At 37.9% G+C, this 26936-nt stretch overlaps 1 protein-coding gene across 1 annotated transcript in view; it reads left to right on the forward strand.

The window, feature by feature from the left end:
• LOC149275966 (laminin subunit alpha-2-like) overlaps positions 1-26936 on the forward strand; it is a 411836-nt gene that overhangs the window by 267868 nt on the left and 117032 nt on the right. Inside the window, 9 exon segments of the mRNA XM_089504075.1 lie at positions 44-232; positions 322-449; positions 4806-4923; positions 5289-5423; positions 8615-8739; positions 12935-13021; positions 16650-16843; positions 18633-18775; positions 22300-22398. Of these exon segments, the coding sequence (XP_089360201.1) occupies positions 44-232; positions 322-449; positions 4806-4923; positions 5289-5423; positions 8615-8739; positions 12935-13021; positions 16650-16843; positions 18633-18775; positions 22300-22398 (1218 nt within the window).

Here is a 26936-nt window from a genome sequence, read left to right on the forward strand (position 1 = left end):
GGCAAATTGAATCACTCTTAATTTCCTTTTTTCACTTTAAAAGCTGACGGCCTATGGCGGCAAACTGAAATATGCCATTTACTTTGAAGCACGCGAAGAGACTGGTCCTTCAACTTACGAGCCTCAAGTAATCATCAGAGGTGGTCCACCAACAAATCACAGGATTATAGTGAGACACATGGCTGCCCCTCAGAACGGTCAACTGACAAGACATGACATTGAGATGACTGAGGTAGCAATTAATAATTTCCCCTTAACGTTTTGTAATATATTTTACTGTGACATATGGATTAACCAGGTTATATGTTTTGATTGTGTCAGCATGACTGGAAGTATCTTGGATCGGTGGAAGGAAGCCCTGTAACTCGTGAGGACTTCATGGATGTTCTGTATGACATTCATTACATCCTAATAAAAGCCTCCTATGGAAATGTATTAAGACAAACCAGGTGATGATTTTTATATTTGTTTCAACATTTCTAATGAAACACATAACTTCCAGGGGTATAAATTACAATGTACTTGCATACATATTCTTTTCGTATGTAAGACTCTTGTTGTCCATGAAGAAATCTTGCCAGACGAAGATGTTCTCTGTCATTCACAGTATATAACATCATTAGAAATAGACCCAGAAAGACCCAAGACTATGGTTAAATTAACATTCCCTACTTGCATTCCAAGATTTACATTCACCCACCCTTGGGTGATGCAAAAAAAAAAAAACTTGTAAAGGAGGCCAAAATGTTTCAGCTCTCCATTACTCACTAGAGTTGAGTGAACAAACCCCTTTGTTAGACTGAGAAAACCTTAGGTAAAATTCTGCATCTCGAACAGTGTCTTTTGGTAATTCCGTAGTACAATTCAGACTAAAATAAATCACTACAAATGCTGTCTTAATCATAGACGGAATGCAAATTCTCCTCCCTGTTATAAAACACTGCACTGATTTATATGTTCACACAAAAACTCTGTTTCTGGAATTATTTTACAGAGCAATATAATTTGTTGGCATTGTTTGTTTTGGGATAATACATAAAGCAATGATAAATCACAAGAGCCTGGATTGCAAGTATGCCCTTTACGTTGCTTCTAATTATTTATAAAATCTGAAATAATCATTGGTTGCTAGTTAGTTTAAGTCCCAGTAGGCCTATGCTGTGCGAAAAACAAGTTATAACTTTCCTTTCCAAATACCTCTCAAACAAGCAAGTAGCTCTGTGCTCCCTAAGTTTATTATTATGCAAATATGGATCTATGGTTGTAAATAGTCTGTTGTACACAAACTATTTTCTAACTCCTGAAGGTGATGGGAAGGGATTTTTCATTAGATGCACAAAGACTTCCATCTGAAAAGCTAGCATACTGTTCTGAATAAATATTTATATATTTTCCCCAGAAGAGGTGGGACGCATGTAAGCAAACTCTTATTCTCCTGTCAAAAGTCTTTTGGCACCAATCAGTTTTGTTATGTCTCACTCTTTGCACAAGGGCACTTTTATAATTTAAGAGTCAACCTGATGTATAACATCTGACCAAATCCAGATAACAAGTGATTACAGAAGGTAGATAAAAAGCCAGCAGTGACCATGCGATTAGTATTCCACTAGCTTCCAGATCCTGTTAAATATAACATTATTTTGTCCTACTGCTTGATGTTTATTCCACCTTTTTTCTTACTGCAATTTAGTCTCCATTCAAGTTACTTTTTTCCAAATCATATAAATATAGCAAGTAGTGTTAAGAGGCATCACCCATGGACAAGTTTATTGTTCTTTATATTGGTAAAGAAAAATGTAGTTACTGATAATATGTTCCCTATCGAATAAGTAATGCTTGGAAAAATACAACATTTGATCTTTTTGTAAAAAAATAAATAGTTTCTTTTATAAATAATTATGTGCACAGATGCACAAATGTATCTTACCAAGTATGTACCCGTGGACATATTTTAGAACAGGCTTCTATGTAATATCCTAATGATGCAAAATATATATTTATGTAAATATAAGCTACTAAGTTTTGCAAAGTTGTAAAGTTGTAAAAGAAGCAAGTATATCTTATATTGTTGTTCTTTGAATGCCAAAGTTTATTTGTAGTAAAGATTGCCTAACATCTGTTTATATAAGATAAATTAATTTGCTGACACCCAGCAGCAATATACTCTTTAACCAGAGTGCAGTCAGATACTGCAGTACAACACATTTTGTGTTCATAAATATATAAATAAAATATCTTTAAGCCAACGGTGACACCAAGGCAGCAAGGGTGAGGGGGCGGGGAGATGATTACCCCATTGACATTGAGAGTAACTGTCAGGAACGGGGTCCATACAGATGACTGTAATGACCCAGATCGCCCATTGATAATATTCAGGAGATATTGTGCAGAAGCAGAGTCAAACAGGGCCTGGTGCAGGGCAACCGCCCTCTCCCAGGTGTTGAGCACCTAGGGTTGTGCGACCAGGACCCTGACGTGGCAGCAGATGTTGTACAGTTCAAAACAGAACCTGGTGATATGCACCCTGGTGCAGACATGAGACATAGCGCTACAGAGAAATGTGCAGGATGCTATAGGCTGGGATAAGGGAAGGTAAGCAGAGTAATAGCAGAGGGTAAAGAGAAACATAACAAGCAAGGGGACTCATCAAGCAAGGGGGACAAAGCGAGCAAGGAGGACTTAGCAAGGAACAGGGAAACAAAGCAAGAAACTTAACCAGACAAGACATATATGGTACAGGACACAACAAAGGACAGGGAACAAGGCAGGGAACACAGGGGATGGAGTGAGGAGCTTCTCCTTTAAGCAAGGATAGGAATTTCACTGGGACATGGGGAGAGGAGAGAGGAACCGAGATTCTCAGATGATTAAGGGAAGAGAGGGCAAAGGTAACATAAAATACTGACACACATAAATACAGGACTAGCCTAGGACTATATGATAATAATTGTTGATTTAGTCACATCATATGGGCATAGTATGCTTAGCTCACCAATACACCAACGTACTCCGATATTCAGTGTGTCCTAGCGCTAAACCCTGCTTATTGAATTTTAAATAGGCTGAAACTGAAAATTAAATTTAAACACAGAACAGAGATAGACATACCTAGAGACTGCAGACTGAGACAAACATAACAAATGGGTGGGGCACAACTTATAAAGAAAACAGAAGCTGAAGCTAAGAGCAGGATCAAAATATAAGACTCAGCAGCCAACGGCAGAGCACAAGGAAATCCAGAAATGGATTACAGCAAAGGGGGAACTGTAGCGAGACAGGGGAACTGTAGCAAGACAGGGGAACTGTAGCAAAGGGTCTTTAGAACTGAGCCTTTGTTACCCTGAGAGGGAAAGGAGAGCGGAAGTGTTACTGGAGAGGGAGACGTTGAAGGTACAAGTTAGAATATGAACTATGAGAGAGTAGTGTCACAGAGACAAAGATTATGAAACGGTTTTAGGAAAAGAGGGCTGTCCACAGTGTCAAAACAGCAGAAAGGTCCAGTAGGATTAGCATAGATTAGTGGCCATTGGATTTAGTGGGGAGATCATTAGTAATTTAATTTAGGCCAGGAGGAGGACTGTGCAGGTATATCACATCTGAGGAGTAGTTGTTATAGGGTGCAGAACCGAATTGAAAATACTGAAGTGGTGTTTACGGTTATGAGACTTAGAAGAGATAAGAGAGGTGAAGCAGGTTTCCTTAGCAAGGGCAAGAGCAGAGTAGTAGGAACGTAGCATGAATTTATAGTGTTCAAAGTCAGACACAGAATGTGACTTCCACCAACTATGTTCAGCAGTGCGGGAGCAACGTTGAAGGTGTCGGGTTGCTGTCGTATACCAGAGTTAGAAATGTGAGGGTCGTGAAAAGTGAGTAGTAGTTCAGACTACATCCTCAGGTGCAGATGTGAGGGTGGAGTTATAAAGAGAGAGATAGCAAGGTTAGGGCATTACATTTTTATGATGGGAGAGGACAGAGGGAGTAAATTTATGAAAATTGAGAAAACTAAGGTCTCTGGTTAGGCATGGTCATTGGGAGAAAAAGGAAGTGGTGGCCAGATTAGGGTAAAGGAAAATTAGAGAAGTTAGTAAGAGAGCACATGCTAGGCAAAAAAGGTCCAGTGTGTGACTGTCATCATTATTAGGGAAGTGTGTTGTGTGGGATTAAAGGGCAAGAAAATGGAGACAAATTCGGAAGCCACAAGACTTAAAGGGGTGTCTCCATGAATACCAGAAGAACCACCAGAGTAGAAGTGGTGAAGCCATGAGGAGAAGTGGTCAAGAAAGTGTCATTTGAAATGATGGGAGTGATGTATTTATACGTTGAATCCATATGCTTTCAAAATGCCACATGTTCACATGTTGAACTATAAAGTGCTTCCCATTAGTCATTTGCTGTACATGTAAGAACCCCTAAATAAATGTGGATAAAGCATACTTTGTGTTGTTTTTCAATTATTGAATATTATTTGTTGATATGTCTGAAATTACATATTGTTAGATATTTGTTTTATTAGGTGGCGGATGATAAAAAATAGTTATCTGGCTACCTTTCTGTTTAGTGAAGCTTTTATTATTTGTATTCATTAGCTAGTAATCATGGTGTGAAGTCATTTTAGAAGATCAATATGCAAGTGCGATTTGTATAAGTCTGATTATTGTATTATAATAGGGCTGGGTTTTTACGTTAATGTTTTCCTTTTTGGAGGGTTCATAAAGGCACCTGAAGTATATGTGCATGGGTTCTCCATTGGGTTTTGGCAAAAATACAGTGAATGCTGTAATGTGTTTTTTTTTTTAATCTTTTAGAATTTCTGAAATCTCTCTGGAAGTGGCCGAGCAAGGGACTTCTTTCACCATAAGCTCTCAAGCCTATTTAATTGAGAAATGTCACTGTCCTCCAGGTTACTCTGGACTTTCATGTGAGGTACATCTTAGGGTTTTAACCTTTCTACCAATATTTATACTCTTTAACTACCATTGTGGGTGAGGTTTAATTTAGCATTAAAATGTTATTGAATGCAAACTGACTGACTGATATGCTCTATCTATTGACATAATGAAGACAAGTTTAGTTCAGCATTTTAATTCCTATCTCTACCACAGCCTGATTGGAATGATAATTATTGAATCAATGTTGATATTGTATTCCCTTTTTTGGGCAGACAGATGAACTTTCTATGTCTCCTTCAAATGTTAAGTCCTATTGGTGTAGGTGGTGTAGATATTGTCAAATAGATTCTTTGCTTCACAGCACTAGATGGTCAGAACTTTTTGTAATATTTTTTTCAGACGTGTTCTGCAGGATTTTACAGAGTTGCTGCAACATTCCCAGGAAGACGACCTGGTCCTGCACTTGGAACCTGTGTACCTTGTGAGTGCCATGGCCATAGTGACATATGCGACCCAGACACATCTGTTTGCCAGGTATGATTTCATTAATTGTAATACTGAACGTTATTTATTTCTAATGTATAAAAGGATTACTGAAAGAGGGCACAGACTGGCTTTAAAAAATGATGATTACAGAACCTTTACATTTGTCCCCTGCTAGGTCAGATTACATAATCATCTGTATATGATCCTCTATAAAAATCTTTCCTCACAGTAAATGTTCATAATACGGTATTTCATCTTTAAAATACCATATTCTGTAAGTATGACATTTTAGGTGGAAAGGGATGTATCTCTCAGGCAATATATGGGAAATTACACATCAATAAAATACTGCACCACTAAAATAGTGAGCCTCCAGACATCCATGGTGCAATTAAGGATGGACAGATTCATCCCTCTTATTTAGTATTATCAGGGCCATCTTGACTATAAGGATGAACTAGTGTGTACATACTGTATGATCAAGCCATGCAGAAGTGTGTTTAGCCAGATTTGCTGTAGGGTATGAATCAAAATGGCATCTTTTCAATGTTCTAGTTCCCCAATGTTGGGTACCAGGACTCACGTCTACTTGTCATTCTCTGAGTAGATACTGAAAATAGGCTCAGTTTATATGACCTGTGGCCAATCTTTGGGAAGCTATGGTCTAAAACCATTTGACTGGCCTTAACATTACTATTATTAGTTCCAACTACCCGGGTGAATTTAAGACGTTTGTAAACACAGCATTGGAAACTTAATTCCTACGACTGTTGAATACCCATGGTTTTCTCAGAATTAGTTCTTTAATCTTGTCAAAATTTTATTCATTTATATTTTATAGATTTACTTATTTATCATGTGACACAAAAACCAAAGCTGTAACATATATATATATATATATATATATATATATATATATATATATATATATATATATATATATATATATGCAAATAGTATACTTCTGACACTTGCTTATAGAGCCCTTTACAACTCCCTACCCCCCTATATCTCCACCCTCCTATCCAAATACACCTGTTCGTTTCTCTCACAACGTGTGTCTCTCTTCTACAATGATTACCTCTTCCCACTTCCGCAATCAGTATTTCACCCACGGTGTACCCTGTCTGTGGCATTCCCTTCCTCTTTCCATCAGACTGTCTCCCTCATATGCGACTTTAAAAAGCTCTCTCTCCCACTTTTTTGAGAAGCCTAAAAAATAATTCTTCTTAACACTCTCAGCCATTATCCTAATCAAGCTGCATGACCAAGAACCTCTACAGATCATCCTGACTCAAGCAACTCATCCCCATCCAAGCAGTCCTCTCCCACGGTTTCACTTCCCCCTCAACCACCGACTAGATTGTAAACTCAGTGGCGTCGGTAGGGGGGCCAGAGGGGGCCATGGCCCCCACAACATCATGCTGTACCTCCTGTGTCCCCCCCAATTGAAACGCTGTCCTTTTTTTGTGCAGGGATGATTGAAGCAGAGGAAAGAGAGAGGCGCCAAGCATTCACTCATGAATAAGTTTGCAGCAACCGCTTGTGCAGGGATGATTGAAGCAGAGGAGAGAGAGAGGCACCAAGCGTTTGCTCATGAATAAGTTTTCAGCAACCACTCGGCGCCCCTCACTCTCCTCCGTCTTGGTTGCGGTGCCAGCATTTAATGCTGAGCGCCGGAATATGACGTCATATACCAGCACTCAGCAGTGAAGTAGAGGCCTTGTGCTCTCACTGCAGGGGAGAGAGGGCAGATAGTGAGAAAATGGAGGAGGGGGGGCAGGGTACATAGTGAGAAAGGTGGGTAGTAAGAATATTGAAATAAAGAGTGAGAATACGAGAGAGAATGAATGAATTAATGTGTGGATGCATTGTGTAAATGAATGAATTGTGTGGATGAATTGTATGAATGAGTGAGAGAATTAAATAATTAATGTGTAGATGAATTGTGTGAATGAGTGAGAGTATGAATTATTGTGTGGATGAATTGTGTGAATGAGTGAGAGTATGAATTAATGTGTATATGAATTGAGTGAAAGAGTGAAAGAATAAATGATTGTAAGAATGATTTGTGTGAATGAAAGAGTGAATTAGTGAATGACTGTAAATGTGTTTGTGTGTATCATAGATGTATAATTGATTTGTGGAAAGGCAAAGATGGCACAAGCAGAGTGTTTAAACCTTGGGGGCCAAGATGGCACAGGCAGGGTGCTTATGGGACAGAGATGGCACAGGTGGCGTGTTTATGGGACAAAGATGGCACAGGGCGGGGTCAAAGGTGTCGTACGCTGGGCTGTTTGGGGACAAAGTTGACTCATGCTGGGCTGTTTGGGGACAAAGATAGCACTTCCTATGTGTGTAATTTGGGTGCTGGTCAGGTTCTATGTTGGCAATGTGGGTGTCAAGGCTGGCTTTTGGGGTGTGCAACCTGTGATCTATGCCTATAATTTAGGGGGGGTTCTATACCTTTAATGCTGAGTTTTTATGTGAATTCCAATTGATCTATACCTGCAAAGCTATGTTTCCATACATTATTTATGTATACCTGCAAATACAGGGTTTGTATGATTGCATAGCAGGGAGCGTGGAGCCGGGCTCAAGGAAATGCTTTCCTGGGGTCCAATTTTTTCAATATAAAATATATTGGCAACAGGGTCTAATAGTTATATATATTGGCAGCAGGGTCTAATATTAATATATATAGGCAGCATGGTCTAATATTAATATATATTGGCAGCAAGGGTAATATTAATATATATATATTGGCAGTAGGTACTAATATTAAAATATATATATATATATATATATATATTGGCTGCAGGGGCTAACATTAATATATATTGTCAGCAGGGTCTAATATTAATATATATTGTCAGAGGGGCTAATATTAATATATATTAACAGCCAGCACAGCTGTTATTTTGAAATCATATTTCAATCACGGTCTTTACTTTAAAGAGGTAAGTACATATTATGTAGTTACAAATGCATGTAATTACATATGAAAGCTGGAGACGCCACTGTGTAAGCTCAAAAGAGCATGTTCTTCTTCTCCTTTTTGTGCTAGTTTATTATTGTTTGTGGATTTTAAAGTATTCTACTAACTCTGTTGTATCAGTGCTATAGAATCGGCTGGCAGCATATATATAAATCTCATCTAATATATAATATTTTGTCTAAGTAAACACTTTTAACTTCCAGTTGATGTCTCTGATCATGTACCCATTTTTCACCTCCAGTCATGCAAACACAACACAGCAGGTGATCACTGTGAAAGTTGTGCACCAGGATTCTATGAGACTGTCAGAGGTTCACCAGATGATTGCCAGCCATGTGCCTGTCCTTTACAAATTCCCAGTAACAAGTAAGTTAAAGAGCAGTTTCATTATTAGTGTCGGTTAGGTAACTCCCCTGTCACTGGCATAAAAAGTTAATGAAAGCTTACTTAAACTAAGTGTCTGTACAACTTAGAAGACATAACAGATCAATATTCCAGATATAATCAACTGAAGAAAGGACTTCTGAGCTCTTGAAAGCTTATGTAAGTCTGTATCAGCTCCACAACTGAACAACTATGATTTAACGCTTCCTGGTCTTATTACCTTTCAAGTCTGGTACTGCAACACACTGTTTTCTGTGAGTCTAGTAAAGCAATATAAATTTTTAATTAACATCCAGAACAAAATATTTTTTTTTTCATTGAGCTTTGTTACAGTTATTTTTGAATTGTTAATTAAGGTATATTTAAAAATAAATTAGATCAAGCATCACTAAACTTCTTGTGCCTAGACTTGTATGGCACATAAGGTCTGGTCATGCATTTATGTATTGATTTGCCATCAGTGAAGGGCTGGCACCTTTTGGCCTGGGTGTTCAACATTCACATAGGTACACACACCTACGTAAACATACACAGTCACACATAAGCATGCTTACACTACGTAAACATACACAGTCACACATAAGCATGCTTACACATAAGCATGCTTACACTTACTCATACTTACTAACACACACTTACACATTTATGCTGACATACACATACTTACACATACAAAACCATGCTAACACACAAACGTTCACATACACATCTATGCTAAAACACACTTACATATACCTATCCATGCTCACATACACTTACACATTCATGTTAACGCACACACTTATATATACTTTCTCACACTTACATACAACCATACATTTATACATACATGCTTGCTCCCTTACCCTCTCACTGACTAGCTTACTGGAAGCTTTCTCTCTGGCTACTTGCACACTGTGCAAGCAGCCTCCTTTAGACCATGGCATCACACATAACTACCGCTGTTTGTCATAGATTAATTTAGCATTCTGCTGTTTTAATATGAATCAGACGACGTAAACATCCCGACAGTTATTCATACTGTGAACTAATGAAAAACCTATGACATCTGTTAACTATTTCAACCTCTGAATATTTGCATGAACTAAGAAACATCTAAAGTTTCCTTTGCACAAACACTTTACTTAAATTGAACTATGTCATATACTAAATTCAATATGTTAGCCTTATCACAATCCCGGGAGACAGAATGTGACAGTATTTTTGTAAATGACAACTTGATTATAGCATCTCAAGAGACTAGACTATTAACTAGGTGTTCGAGTGATACTCATCTGGAATGAATAATGCTACTCATCTGAGAAAAAAAAAAGTACCCCTAGCAATACAGTGTTGTTCTAATATTTAAAATCTAATCAGGCAAATAAAAGAAAGTTCTACATAAACAAAGGCAAGGCTCAGGAGAAAAAGCTAATCTTTTTTATTTGAGATGTAAAGTTTTCCCTAAACAAATTATTTTCCCAGCTATCAGTTTTAAAAGTGTTTTGTTTCCTGTAAACTCAGCACTTCAAATAGGGTTATAAGCCATGGATCTATTTTTACAGAGTTGAAAATGTGTTGGATAATGAGTTTGCGAGTAGCAGATCAATTTGTTTACATTTTTTGCAAAGTAGTAATTTTATTACCTATTCAAGCTCGATTGATTTAATGTTTTGTGAGCACTACTGACTGTACTAGTACAGCCCAAAAGAGATATGGGTACTTTTTCAACATTACTGAAGACGTACAATGACAGACACATCCTACTTCTAGATAATATTGACTCTCACCTGCATTATATCAGCCCTGGGACTCACTCTGGAGACTGCTTAGTGACAAAGCCGATGGGACTATCTAATTTAAAGTAAAGAGGGGACCATAATCTATGTTCAAGTAATTAATTAAATTAAATTTTGGTGAGCCAAAAGAATTTTGTTGACAAAATTAATACATGAGTAAATATACCTTCCTGCCTTTATTTATTTATATAGTGTATTGACTAGGGCACAAGGCTCACATTTTCACCCAGATTTATCAATTATGAAATGTATGTGCAACCTATTTTCAGATATTTACAAAACTCAATACCAGTTTTTATTTTTACATAAATCCAGATTTAGGAAGGAGATCTTTGTTTGGGCTGATACCGAACGTCAAAGAAAGCATGCTCATCCAATTATTTTATTTATCTTAATGAAGTTAGACATATTTACTATTTTAACTCTTGATGGAAAAATATAAAAGTGCAGGAGAGAAAAGGAACAGCAGATATAACATATGGTTCGAAATGTACAGCTGTCCTTTTCATCACTACTGTATGTAATAATGTGTAAAAAATGATAATATGAAAAATTGGTTAATATGTTAGACAAGCAAGGCAAACTATGCCCTTTCTCTCTGGAATTTTTTTTTCTACTCTAGTTCCTTTGGGGATATCATATTTAGTAGCAGGTGAAATAGATACCTAAACAGCCTATACAGAGGCAAAAAGGAGAATAGGGAGGACAAATTAGGATGGCAGCTACTAGAATAAATACATTATGGACAAAAATACTGGCACACTTTTCTAAATACATAGACATTAATAGTCCGGGCTATCTGTGGGCCAATCAAAGTCTTCCACAACAAACTCATCCAACCATGTTCTTCCACACCAAACTCACCCTACCATGTATTTATGGACCTTGCTTTGTGCACTGGAACACAGTCATGCTGGAATAGAAAAAGGCCCTCCCCACAAGGTTGGAAGAATTGCATTGTCCAAAAGGTCTTGGTTTGCTGAAGCATTGAGATTTCTCTTCACTGAAAGTCCAGTGGCCACATGGTTTACACAACTCGATCTGACGCTTGGCATTGGCGATGTGAGGCTTGCATGCAGCTTATCAGCCAATCCATTCTTTGAACCCCCCGCCCCACAGTTTTTGTGTTGATATTAGTGCCAGTAGAAGTTTGGAACTCTTCATATATGGAATCAACAGAGCACTATACACCTCAGCACCTTTTGACCCCACTTTGTGACTTTACTTGGTCTTCTGCTCTGTGGCTAAGTTGCTGCTATTTATTGCTTATTCCAATAAAACCACTTACAGTTGACAGTGGTATATCTAGCAGGGATGAAATTTCACGATGATGTATTTCAAAGCTGGCATCCTATCACAGAACCACGCTTGAATTCACTGAGCTCTTCAGAACGGGCAATTTCTTTCATAAATGTTTGTAAGTGCAGACTGAATGGCTTGATTTTATGCACCTATGACAATTGGTCTGATTGAAACACTTGAATTCAGTTATTAAAAGCTGCATCCTAATGCTTTTGTCTCTATAGTGTATAGTGTAAAAGTAAACCGGAGGACTAGATACAAGAAAGAAAACGGAACATGTAGTTAACTGAAGGATGAGATTAAAGGAGAGAATGATGGGAACAAATATACTTGTGCTCTTTGCTCAAAACACTCTCTCATCCTTTGTAACTATATAACCTGTCTTTTTGCACCAAAGAGACCTTTTCTAAGTCTGCACCAGTAGAACTTTGCTTGTACAGACAGAAAGGGTCCATAATTTTTGTTATTTATTTTTGTTAATCAATTTCACGTGGTAGATAACTGTCTAAAAGTGACTCAGCTTCAGAGCCTTCCTTGGTAGGAGGGCTTCAAGTCCCAAATTTCTACTACTAGTTTACATCTTTTCTCAAGCACTACAGCTTACCAAACAAATATGTTCTCCTCTGAAGGGACGTTTCTACCTTCTTTCAGCTTTAATATCTATTTTTGTATTCATCAACAGATTTTGGTCTATATCAGTTTGCTTTGGTTGCTTACACACTATATACAATGTTTGTGTCACCTGTGGTTGATTAAATGGGCAGTAAAGAGTTTATTGTATTTTTATTCTCAATTTTTGTAAACACAATACACATATAATTTTGTTTAAAGCACTACTATTCGATTTTTGGTACTGGGTTGAGTTAAAAAGCATATTCCACACGTACAGAAAAAAATCATTATTTATATGACTTTAAATGCCTACAGACTAAATTTAACCATAATGATTTTACTACACCCAGTGTTTTAATAGGTTACAGAATATCGTCATTGCTATTTGGTTATTGCTGGATTTATATGCAGACCTTACTGTGATAAATTATATAATGCTACTTTTACTCTCACATCATCAATAAAATCTGTAACTTGTCTTGCAGTTTTAGCCCTATGTGCATTATGCAAGGAATTAATGATTATAGATGTACAGCTTGTCCTGTGGGATATGAAGGCCAGTATTGTGAAAGGTAAGTAATAGAAAAAATACATGATCAATTTAAGACAGATTGTTTTTTATCTGCTTTGAAAGACAATAAATGATTAGTATTTATAAGGGTCTATTATATGAAATTAATTTAAAATTCTAATAATCCTCTTTTGGCATACTATAATCAGGTTCAGGTGGGAGAAGTGGGATATAATTTAGGAACGATGAAAGACATCATTGTTCACCTAAATGAGTGCCACATGGGGCCAGGTCAATCCCAGTATTTTCAAAAGAAGAAAAATAGAATAAAATTAAAGAAGAATAAAGCATATTAATAAAAAATGGCAATTTAAATAATTACCCTTCCTTGATGCATTCTGTCTAAACAATGGATTTTCATCAATGCCATCTTAAAATGTGTTTTTAAATTAAGCAGGGATCATGACATCATGTGATATCTTCTACTGCATAACTGTTGAAGAAAGGATAATAAAACAAAAAGGATTAAAAGTAAAAAATAGAAGATACGTGACTAATAGGACTTGCTAAACACATCTTTTCAAACTTATGAGAATGTTAGACTCCTGTGCGGGGTGGGGTGGTCTACTTGTTTCCATCGCCAATGTAATAACCACTTTAGTTGCCAGCAATTCAAATACAGTGAATTTCCCAAGAGGGGATTGGGTGTTGTCCAAAAAGATACAAAAATATATGAAATAGGACCGCCCATCAAATAGGTCAAATAAGCCAAGAAAGTAAGATAGGGTGCAACGCTAAATAAATGCCTACAGTGAGGCAAAAAAGTATTTAGTCAGCCACCAATTTTGCAAGTTCTCCCACTTAAAAAGATGAGAGAGGCCTGTAATTTTCACCATAGGTACACTTCAACTATGACAGGCAGAATGGGGGGAAAGAATACAGGAAATCACATTGTAGGATTTCTAATGAATTCATTGGTAAATTCCTTGGTAAAATAAGTATTTGGTCATCTACAAACAAGCAAGATATCTGGCTCTCACAGACCTGTAACATCTTCTTTAAGAGTCTCCTCTGTCCTCCACTCATTACCTGTATTAATGGCACCTGTTTGAACTTGTTATCAGTATAAAAGACACCTGTCCACAACCTCAAACAGTCACACTCCAAACCCCACTATGGCCAAGACCAAAGAGCTGTCGAAGGACACCAGAAACAAAATTGTAGACCTGCACTAGGCTGGGAAGACTGAATCTGCAATAGGCAAGCAGCTTGGTGTGAAGAAATCAACTGTGGGAGCAATTATTAGAAAATGGAAGACATACAGGACCACTGATAATCTCCCTCGATCTGGGGCACCACGCAAGATCTCACCCCGTGGTATCAAAATGATCACAAGAACGGTGAGCAAAAATCCCAGAACCACACAGGGGCACCTAGTGAATGACCTGCAGAGAGCTGGGACCAAAGTAACAAAGGCTACCATCAGTAACACACTACACCGCCAGGGACTCAAATCATGCAGTGACAGACGTGTCCCCCTGCTTAAGCCAGTACATATCCGGGCCCATCTGAATTTTGCTAGAGAGCATTTGGATGATCCAGAAGAGGATTGGGCGAATGTCATATGGTCAGATGAAACCAAGGTAGAACTTTTTGGTAGAAACTCAACTCATCGTGTTTGGAGGAGATAGAATGCTGAGTTGCATCCAAAGAACACCATACCTACGGTGAAGAATGGAGGTGGAAACATCATGCTCTGGGGCTGTTTTTCTGCAAAGGGACCAGGACGACTGATCCGTGTAAAGGAAAGAATGAATAGGGCCATGTATCGTGAGATTTTGAGTGAAAACCTCCTTCCATCAGCAAGGGCATTGAAGATGAAACGTGGCTGGGTCTTTCAGCATGACAATGATCCCAAACACACCGCCCGGGCAACGAAGGCGTGGCTTCGTAACAAGCATTTCAAGGTCCTGGAGTGGCCTAGCCAGTCTCCAGATCTCAACCCCATATAAAACCTTTGAAGGGAGTAAAAGTCCGTGTTGCCCAGCGACAGCCCCAAAACATCACTGCTCTAGAGGAGATCTGCATGGAGGAATGGTCCAAAATACCAGCAACAGTGTGTGTGAAAACCTTGTGACTTACAGAAAACGTTTGACCTCTGTCATTGCCAACCAAGGGTATATAACAAAGTATTGATATGAACTTTTGTTATTGCCCAAATACTTATTTTCCACCATAATTTGCAAATACATTCTTTAAAAATCAGACAATGTGATTTATGGACTTTGTTGTCTCATTCTGTCTCTCATAGTTGAAGTGTACCTATGGTGAAAATTACAGGCATCTTTGTAAGTGGGAGAACTTGCACAATTGGAGGCTGACTAAATATTTTTTGCCCCACTGTACCAAGCAGTAAATAATGCCATGTGTACTGTATAATTAATATGAAGCATGCACACCAAATAAGGAAAGAAAAACAAATAATGAATATCCTTAAAATATATTTACTAGATACAACCGCAAAAAAACTACATACCAAGGTAAACAAGGCAGAAAATATCTACACTATTACAGGATAAGCTGTCTCTTTGTGAGAGATCTTCTGTTATTTCCGCAAGATTACATTGTCTAGCACAGTGATGGCAAACCTTTTTGAGCCCAAGTGCCCAAACTGCAAACCAAAACGACTTATTTTTTTCAAAGTGCCAACACTGCAATTAAACCTGAATAACGAGGGGGCGTGGCCAGGGGAGGGCTGGCAGCCTAAGGCCTGGGGGGGCAAGTCAAGTGAAGTGGCTCCGCCCCCTCGCACTCACCTTTCACCCCTCACACTGCTCCCATCACTATGCGGCCATCAGACTGCTGGAAAACTTATCTAAACGGCCGCTGGGTGCTGATGCCACCGGCCGGAGCTACTTTAATCCTTTTTTTTTTATTTATTTAATATGCCGGATCGGCTTGCCATATTAAAAATAAATAAAGTATTAAAGTAGCGCCGGCCGGCAGCATCAGCACCCAGCGGCCGTTTAGATTCGATTTCCAACAATCTGATGGCCGCATAGTGATGGGAGCAGCGTGAGGGGTGAAAGGTGAGTGCGAGGGGGCGGAGCTTTCACCCCTCACACTTGGCGGCCATCGCATACAGCCGCTGGGTGCTGATACCGCCGGCCGGAGCTGCTTTAATACTATTTTTTTTTCATTTAATAGCCGATCCGGCTTGCCATATTAAATTTTTTTAAAAAGTATTAAAGTAGCGCCGGCCGGCGGCATCAGCACCCAGCGGCCGTTTAGATTAGATTTCGGGCGGCCTGGGGGGCAATTGCCCCCCGGCCCAGCCCGCCCCTGGGCGTGGCTTCAGTGTTCTCTGGGGAGGGTTCTCCCCAGAGAACTGTGGGAGATGTAGTCCGCGGGAGCCGACAGAGACGGCTCGGCGTGCCAACAGCGGCACGCGTGCCACGCGTTCGCCATCACTGGTCTAGCATATTTGTTTTATTTCTTTTTTTTTTTTTGCATGTTTCATATTACATATAGTTGTCCAAAAAAAAATATCTAATAAGACCAATTCAGGAATTGTAAGTATAGTAATCAGGGTTGTAATTGAAATGCACTTGGATGAAATTCCGTGTTTTTAATAATCTTGTTAATCACGCTGTAATGTTGAATTATACAAGAATATTTGTTATTTGCAGATGTTCACCTGGTTATACTGGTAATCCAAATGTTCCTGGAGGATCTTGCCAGGAATGTGAGTGTAACCCGTATGGCTCTTTGTCTGTGATCTGTCATCCAGCCACTGGACAGTGCACGTGCAGAGTGGAAGCCTCAGGGCTCAAGTGTGCAGGCTGCACCCATCGGCATGTGCGGGAGGGCCCGCTGTGTGTATGTACGTATACTAACATGCTTACCTGCTAGCTTGTCTGAATTTTTTTATTCAGCTTCCATCGCCTACAACAGAAACACTTACAAATGGATGTTATGGATGTTTTGAAAAATATAAATGAAAGAGTAAACCTTTAAGTGTGGTAGAGTTCTGAAGATCTGTATTACATACTTTTGAAAATGTCTCATTCTCCTGTTCCTAATTTCTGTTATTTTCTTAAAACACTGGGCTGGATTCAAAGTCCAATATAAATCTATTAAAAGACACAGAGAGTGATTTTATATACCCTATATATAACCTTTATATACATTGAAAAAAATCAACAAAGTACAAGGTGAAATACATTTCCAAGAGGAAAAGTGGTCATAGTCTAAAATGAAGATTGATGCAGATATGATGCAGATTATCAGCATAGAAACCAATCAAACAATCCAGCAAGTATAATACATTGGTAATGGTAACCATATACAGCACTGCAATAATTTGTTACTATGTAAATCATTAAATGATAATACTAATATTAATAATAATATGACCACTTTTCAACCATTGCACAATTGTAGTTCTTAAATTGCTCCCATATGTCCGCTAAATTATAAGATTTCCAGCTAGAAATCTTCTTTGTCACTTTTTGGAAACCACTGCCAGTTACTATAGGTACTGCACATTAAAAATATTGAATTATCAAAATGGATAAGAACAAGGAGAGCTTTGATTTTTGAATCAGCAACCTCTGGTAAAGACGTAACAAAGAGTAAGTTTGAAATGCAAGTGTTGCATGCATGTGTTTGAAATGTTTCTACACTGCAGTAAAAATTAACAATAATAATAATAATGTTTGTCACCCTAACACTAATGAGTGACATCCTTGAATGAAATAGTGATTGCATGATCACAGCGTTTATGCTAATAATCACTACCTGAAATAAATACAACACTGTTTGTCAAGCAACAATCGGCAACATCCACACCAATTAAATGTAAAGATATCTATCTATCTATCTATCTATCTATCATATATATGTACATAGATACAGTATGTACAATGCTCTACAAAGCCAGGAAAAAAAACAAGAAAATCCCTAACACTCTAAATTTGACATTGATTCCGATATCTATAACATTAAAATGTAAACAGGCAATATATATACTCAGTAAGAATGTGACCTTTGCAGTTTATTAATTAAACACTGCAACCAAGCATGGTAAAAAGTATGGTACCACATATTTCAAAATGCATTTTAATTAGGAAGCAGCCTGTAAAATGAATAAATATAATTACACTTAATCGAATGCTAGATATTAATATACAGTGAAAGGCATTTATGATAGAATTGTACAATTTTATGTGTTTCTGTATTAAAATAATCAAGGCTCCCAATTTAATTTAACGAATGCTGCAATGTTTTGGCAAATTACAGCAATTCATACAGGTACGACATATGTATACACTATGCATGACTTTAATTGATTATGTAAATAGCCACATGACATGGTGATTGTGAATACTTCTTGGCTCTTTTCCGTCTGGCTAAGTGTTACAATTTTGCTGCTCTAAATTTTGCAGAAAAATGAACATTGTTAATTTGTTCTTATTTAAACAAATGGCTTTAATTCAAGGTTCTATTCAATAAGCCTCTACTCCCTTGTTTTAGTGGGGCTAATTATAGGATTAGCATAGCAAACATTCAGAGACTATTACGTGCACTTCTAAATGCCATGGTGCAGGAATATTGAACATCTGCCTCTGGTGTTTATCAGAAATAAATATTATTTGCTGTCCTCTTCACAGTTTGCGATGATGAATGCACAGGGCTCCTTCTTAATGACTTGGATCTGCTAAACCAGATGGTCTTGAGCGTCAATCTTTCTGGACCTTTGCCTCCCCCATACAAAATGCTGTTTAGTTTTGAAAATGAAACACAGGAATTAAAGGTACAGTCTTGTTTATGATATAAATCATGATGTGTCTTAAGCTAAGGGAAAATGCTAAGGGAAAAGTCTGACCATGTCACCTTAATATGACGACACAGTCAATCATAATGACAATTAAGTTTAAATACTATATGATAACCGACTGAGGTTTATTTTTTATATTTAGTCAATACACAGATGACATCGCTTTTTTAGGTCTTCTTTAGTGTCCATACATTTTTTTACGAGCTGGAGCTGCACCAGTGTGGGTTTTGTAGTTCAGGATAAACAATGGACCTATGAAATAATATGTAGACTAAAATGACCAATCTGTATGTGTATATTGAAATTAATCTTTACTGCACAAGAGGAGTCATATTCACTTTTGCTATCTCACCATAATAAGTTGTCCTTATTAAGGTATTTGAATGAGGCCACCATTGTTCAGACAAGCCCCAGGCAATTAAACCTCCCAGTTCTCCTACATCTTGTACATGTGGCACCTCTGAGGCTCCTCTTGATCTGTATACCTTGTATGAAAAGAGTTCTACACAAGCCCTTATAAAAATATATTATTTTATTGTACAAAAGAATATTAATTTAAAAAATAGAAACATATATAATATTGCATAATTTAGACAACAGAGGTTTCTAGGAAACTAATAATCCAAATAATCAAAAAGACATCATAAAAGTGCTGTAGTGCTTACCCATATTAACCTCCACTTCCCCTACGCCGTTTCGGTTCTCCTTTTTCAAGGAAATTATAAGTCCTTTACATGTTTCAGAATCAATGGGTGCACTCCATAGTGAGTAATAGGTAATAATATTTGAATGACTTAGCACTTTATGATTCACTTACTGTTTACATGCACCTGAGACACTTTATGTATATATAACCATAGTTCCTCCATATGCTCTGATTAGTTTCCTAGAAACCTCTGTTGTCTAAATTATGCAATATTATATATGTTTCTATTTTTAAAATTAATATTCTTTTGTACAATAAAATAATATATTTTTATAAGGGCTTGTGTAGAACTCTTTTCATACAAGGTATACAAGTTTATAGGAGTTTCCCTGTTTTGTAGGATGAGATCCTTATATACACCACAGTATTTATAACATTACGTTATTTGTGGAAGGTGTAGTAGGATTCTTGTGTGTTATCCTCTTGATCTGTGCAGTTCTTCATCAGGTAGCTATAACTTTCCACAATATTACATTATATCCCAACACTCTCATGCATGACAATTGTACTGTTTCCTCCAGATGCTATAGGTATCACAGCTAATACCAAGCACCTTTGGGCTAGCCTTTGGTTTCAATGGGGTATCAGTGGCATCTGGCCATCCCTGCTCCACACACTTTTGCCCATTTGTGGCTAGCCCTGTATCCTCAGGCCAAGCCTAACCTCTCCCGACATCTTTATGTAGCCATAGGGAATCCAAACAAAATTTCAGCATGATTGCTCTCGTTTGTACAAAAACGAATGCAAAAGTCTATTGAAAATTGTCACTTTTAAATCACCATCCAAGTTTAGTCTTACCTAAGTCTGTGTTTGTGAGCTCCATCTAGTGCTCTATTTAGAAATGTCAACTTTGACATTTGAAGTTCACCCGTTCAAGGTCCTGGATTGTACGAGAGAGTCCCAAAATCAAACAAGCTGTCCCATGTCCTGGGCAACCCTGGTCCGGGACCTTATAATGACCTGGAATGAAATAAATGCAAAACTTACTGTTTTGTAACCTGTGTCTGCAGCCAAGCTGGAGGGCAGACAGAGTAACTGTCAGTAATTACTGACCAGGGAGGTTACACTAGATAACCAGGACCCTGGACAAGGAGTAATTAATTCCAGTTTGTATGAAATGAAAAAATAAAACCTACATTAGTATGTTCTATACTAATATTTTCTTTTCCACTTTTTCAAATTATCATGCTTGCTAATATATTTGCTAATAATTCTTGAGCTATAGACTTGGGCAGATCCAGAGCCTAATCATACAGAGAGGAACACAGACTTAGTGCTGTTACATGATATTACGTGATCCTGTACATGTAATGTAAGAGACATCATGGATGTAAGCAGTGGTTTGACTAATTGCGTCCCCTGGCTGAGAGTGAACTGCAAAGTTTCTAAATATTTGACCCTGCAGAAAGTTAATGTGCATTTTTCATGTCCTCACAGCTCACCTACAACCAAGGGTAGACAAAGTGTCTTTACTAGAACATATTGATTCATATTGACCACATTGTGAAATGTCCTGCATAAGCCCTCTTCTGCGGACCATTTGGTAGGGCTAGAATAGTGACAATATACCCTTATATTATATATCTTTGCTGGCAACAGTGACTTGAAGGTGATGACTTTGAACATTATTTTAGTTGAAGTGTCACAAGAATTTATTTATAACCAGAGACGTATTTACCTTTGGTGCTTGGGTTTCACAATTTTTCATACCTAAATCTATATGATTGCATGCAACTGTGATAACATTAAAGATTTTGACTTTGTGTCAATAAGATTAACTTTAACATCAATGCATCCATCCCTCATCCCTCATCCCCATAATTTATCAGACTCTGCTCGCTCTATAAAATGTTGATTTTTAAAAACACGCTTGTCACTTAGAAGAGGTTTGCCGGTTTATTATTTAAAACTAGCACACGCTTACCCATTTTACTATAGCAGTCAATTATAAGTTACAGGATAGGGTTATTAGTAAAGTGTGAGGTTACAGTTATGGTTAAATTATGTTAAGTTATACACAGGCCAAACACAGGCAGGGTGCTCACTAAGCATGGCACCCCTCTGTGTGGTTCAGCAGGTCATCTGACCATTGGAGCTCTGCGCTGATATCACCATTCATCTAATGCTGGTCAGATTAATGAGATGCTTAGGGCCCCTGTCAGAGAATGGGGGGGGACAAGGCCCAGATGTATCTTATTCATTAACAAACCTGTAATCATAAATATTATGTCCCTTTCTGTACAGTTACCCATTTTCATTAATCATGCTTAATCTTTTTACTTAGGGCCCCTAAAAACATAGAGCTACCCCATGAGTCAGGCCTCCTACCTAATATACCATAGTGATGGAGGAGAGCTTCTTTGTAGTCTAGAAAAAGAAAGGGAGATCTCTGTATTATGATAATTTATTGATTGGTTCCTCTTATTTCTAAATTACCAATTTAGAACCTTGTTTTGGAAATGATATGCCCTGGTACTCACTATTACATATAGTACCAGAAGCTAGAAGTACCTAGAGTTGTTTGAAATTTAGATTTTTCACATAGAACATACACGTATCTATAAATAAGGAAATAAGTTGCTGCAAGATCAGATTTACTAATTTTAAAGCAACAGAGACTATTTTAAGGAAAAGGTGTTTGTGCGTAAATAAACAATTGCACATTGGGTTATCCGAATAGACATAACATTGTCAGATTATTCATAGAATGATTTATTGCATTGGAATGAAGATGCTCTGTGTGTGTACAGTCAAAGTTCTTCCACTACTAAAATGTGTCTTAATAACATTTCAGCATTTACTGTCACCTCAGCGAGATCCTGAACGACTGCTCCAGCTGGCACAAAATAACAGAGATACTCTTGTCATTGAGATGGATGAGCTTCTGAACAGGGTAAGTATTCAGATGCATTATGTGATTTCACAATGTTTAAGAAGATTGGTAGAAACCAAGTTATTCTCAAAACCAATGTTCCCTCTAATTTTTCTAAGGTGTTGTGCGCAGGAAATTTCTCTTGTGCAAAAATTTTCCCAGAGCCAAAATTTTGTGCGCACAATATGCTTCTGCAAATGTTAAATGTCAATTGTTATTCTATATTTTTGGTATAGCTCGCTCATGGTTAATAACACTACATTATAGTGTGATAATGTAGTCTTTTACACAACAGTATTACATACTGTAATGTTTTTTTAAAGGTGAAATTCTCACTGCATAAGTAAATTATGAGCGAATCACAAGCGGAGGCTCCAGGCCGCATAAAGGATAAAAAAAAATTGGGAAAAACTGTTGTCCACAGGGGAGTACCTAGAGTATTTGGCACCTGGGGCGGATCCTGTACGTGGGACCCCCACACACACACTTTAAAACCGCATAGCTTCTATCATTAGGCAAACATTGACAGGGGTACAGCATAACTGTTATCATTATTTACTAAGGCAGCCATTGACGGTGGTACAACATAACACCTATCACTATGTACTGAGGCAGACATTGACGGTGTTACAGCATAACTGCTATCATTATATACTGAGGCAAACATTGACGGTGGTACAGCATAACTGCTAACATTATATAGTGAGGCAAACATTGACAGTGGTACAGCATAACTGCTATCACTATATACTGAGGCAAACATTGACGGTGGTACAGCATAACTGCTATCATTATATACTGAGGCAAACACTGACAGCGGTACAGCAGAACATCTATCACTATATACTGAGGCACGCACTGACGGTGGTACAGCATAACACCTATCACTATATACAGAGGCACACATTGACCGTGGTACAACATAACACCTATCACTATACATTGAGCCAGACATTGACAATAATGCAGCATAACCCCAATCACTACAATCACTATATACTAAGCCAAACATTGATGTGGTGTAGGCCTACCACTTTAGTGTCTGTCCTAGTATCTATCTATCTATCTATCTATCTATCTATATATATATATATATATATCTATATAGGGGTGCACCGAAATGAAAAATCTGGACCTGAAAATTTAGCATTCACTTGACTGAAACCGAAAATGACCCCCCCCACCTTGAAAAACAAAAACAAAAAAAACCACTTTTATTAAAAGTAACACACCAAAATTAGACAAATAAAATCAATAACTATATATATATATGATGTCCTGATGAAAGTCTAATAAACAGACTGAAACGTTGATTAGGAAACTGCAGTTTCTGGAGTGATTATTTAAAGAAGTCCCTGGAGTGCCGGTAACTATTTTTGGATGTTATATATATATATATATATATATATATATATATGATTAACAGCAATCACACTCCTATCATGCCCAGGTTCTAGCATGTACTGGTTGCTTGGGCATGATAGGATTGGGATTGCTGTTAGCAATCATATATATATTAATATTGTTATCAAATTTTTCTGTCCAATTTTGGTGTGTTACTTACTTTTAATAAAGGTGTGGTTAACACACCAAAATTGAACCAAAAATATATAATTGCTAACCTATCATGCTCAGGCAGCAAGTACATGCTGGAACCTGAGCATGATAGGAATATGATTACAGCCTCCCTATGCCATGCTATCCCCCCCACACACTTACACATCCATGCTATCACACACACACTCATTCACAAACATTCAGTTTAAACTACAGCATAACACCCATCACTCTCAAACACTTACTAATTTACTCTCACAGAATGTTTTCCTACCTTTTCTCTGTCACTGTCACTTTTCCTCCTCTTCGTTCTTCCTCTTCTGTGTCCTCTCCTTCCTTTGCAGTGGAGGCGGTTGGCGTGGCTTCAGTGCTGTGCGCCGGGATATGACATCAAATCCCGACGCACAGCATCAGTTGCCGCGCACATCGAAAGGGAGCTCCCTTGATTTTTTTAACGACGGTTAGAGGGAGATCCTTGATCTCCCCAACCGAGCTTGCTCCTCTAGCGGCGGACATTACTGTCCGTCTCTGGAGGGGTGCCGTGCGCACAACCAGTAGCGGACTGCCCCCCTTCGGTACGCTACTGGTTGTGCGCACAATTTTTGTCCGTGTGCGCTCCCTCTGAAAGCTATGTGCGCGCGCACCAGCGCACAGCTTAGAGGGAACACTGCTCAAAACCCAGAAATGTCAGAGGAAATGATGGGAAATCAACTAAAAACGCAATATGTTTTCTGGATTGTAGTGCTGAAATTACATTTGTGGTGATGGCATGTCTGAAATGGTAACAAAAGGGGTTTTTAATATTTTTTTGCCAGGTGGATCAATTAATGTCTGACTTTTGAATGGGTACTCTATAGTGCAGCGAGACTGTCAGCAGAGATTGTGTGATCTCCATAACAGACTACGGTGTATGCTGCAGTGCTTGCAAAAACAGGATAGTTGTGCACAGGGTTTGACTGCCCTGGCACTTTAATGTCAGCACAGATAAAATGATGTACATAAGGAGAAATGCAGCCCTTATGCTACTCTATTCCACAATAAAGAATCTGCTGCGCCCCATCTGACCGGTTTGCCCAATTGCCAGGTAGCACAGTGGGACAGTGCCTGAAAAAAGCAACAGTTGTGGGGTATGCACACTGTTAATATGCCACATAATGCTTAGCATCTGTGGTGTTACATTCAGTGATGCATTTGTATCAGGTGTGTTCAAGGGTTAACAAATTCACAAAGAATGCCTTTAACATATCTCTGTATATCAGAATAGTAAAATCACAAGAATTGCCATTGATACACATAAGTCACTCTTATTTTGATTTATGATACGCATGTTTACCCTTTGAGAGCGAAAGAAGAGATCCTCAATGTCACGGGGCACATCTGAGACATTTCTTCTTTTTCTTGACCATCAATGTTGTATTTTTGCAAGGTGCGATAGCACTGTTTGTCCTTGAATTGACATTACTCTTTTCTAGCACACAGGCATTGCAATGCATTTCACAACACTCTGTCAATTAAAAGCTCTGCATGTAGAGAAGCCTGTTGCTAAAATTCTGCAAGTAAATAACTTAAATTATTTAGCAATCACATCTCTCAGATAAATGTATTCTATATCTTCAAACACCTGTTACATTGTACAAGCCTAGTAAATACTTGGGTTCAGTAGGAAATACAAAACGTGCTTGCAGGAGCATACAGGAGTGATGTACTCCACAAAGAGTTCTCGGATGAAAGCAGCAGCAGCATGCAGGCTTAATTATTTATGAAGAGACAAGTTATCTTGTACTTGTTTTAGTTGCAATGCACCACTTCTGGCAAAAAATAAATGCTCAAGTATATTTATAAGGATAATGTGGAAGCTTTCAAAGTGCAAGATTACTAAACATGATTTACTTGGCCACAAAACAACTTTACAAATTCCATGCACTCTCCAACTTTGAGTATATTCGGTTATCTACCTGTCACCAGATAGATGCCTTATTATAATGTAGACACATATGGTCCCTTGCGTCCTTCATTTGCATATACACTACCTCATTGAGACCACCTGGTCCTTTTTCTCCGATATATCCCACACTCTGACTGGTGCTGGCATTAGGCAATCCAACCTCAGGTTTGTTATTTTTGTTATGACACAGTTTATTATTTTATACTTAATTTTTTCTGATAGCTCAACTTACATTTTAAGACACCCAATCACACAGTAGTTTAGAGCAGTGTGTTTATTCATGCACATTGAGCAGTACGAGTCCTGTCACAGCTCATCTGGCACAGTGCTTTTCCAGTGCTGCAAGTCAACCAGCCAGACATACAAACACAGAAATTGACGGCAGATAAGAACCTTTCGGACAATCTTGTCCATGCATATAGACATGCATAGGTAATGGAAGGCTTTCTAGTCTAAAACATTGCTATTTACAATATTTAAGCCTTGAAAAAATGTTGAGACCTACAGGATATTTTATCCTATTTTTAGGGATTTAGGGATAAAGTGCTATTTATGCTTACAAAAAATATAATCATCCACCACTTCCTCCAGTCATGTGAAAAGTTGTCTTTATTGTTTAACCTTTGGATCTTTTCTTCAAACGCACATGCGCACGCACACACATAATTTTCCATTCGGAAAGAGCATTTAATATAAAGCATTTATATTATGAGAACTAACAGTGTTATATGGTAAACTTTCTACCAGCCACAGGCAGAAAAATCAGACAAGCATTGCAAAAGGTAAAGAGACAGGTCTTGCTGTCTATTCGTAGCTCAGGGTTGTATCTGTGAGATAACCATCTGCCGGGAAGTGCACTTTATCATATCAGCATTCATATTTCTTCAGATGTGATATTCAGCCTCCAATCTACCCTTTTAGCTCAGAGCACTGTCCAGCGCTATATTAAAATAAAATGAAACATATTAAAATGGTTTTATTTACATTAAAGCAGAAAAGCTGAATCCATCTAGGCAGTAGTTGTGCTTGTGATCTACACTACATGGTTTTCATAGTA

Source organism: Sceloporus occidentalis, unplaced genomic scaffold, assembly GCF_023333645.1.
Source record: "Sceloporus occidentalis isolate IW3139 unplaced genomic scaffold, rSceOcc1.0.p SCAF_254, whole genome shotgun sequence".
NCBI lineage: Eukaryota > Metazoa > Chordata > Lepidosauria > Squamata > Phrynosomatidae > Sceloporus > Sceloporus occidentalis.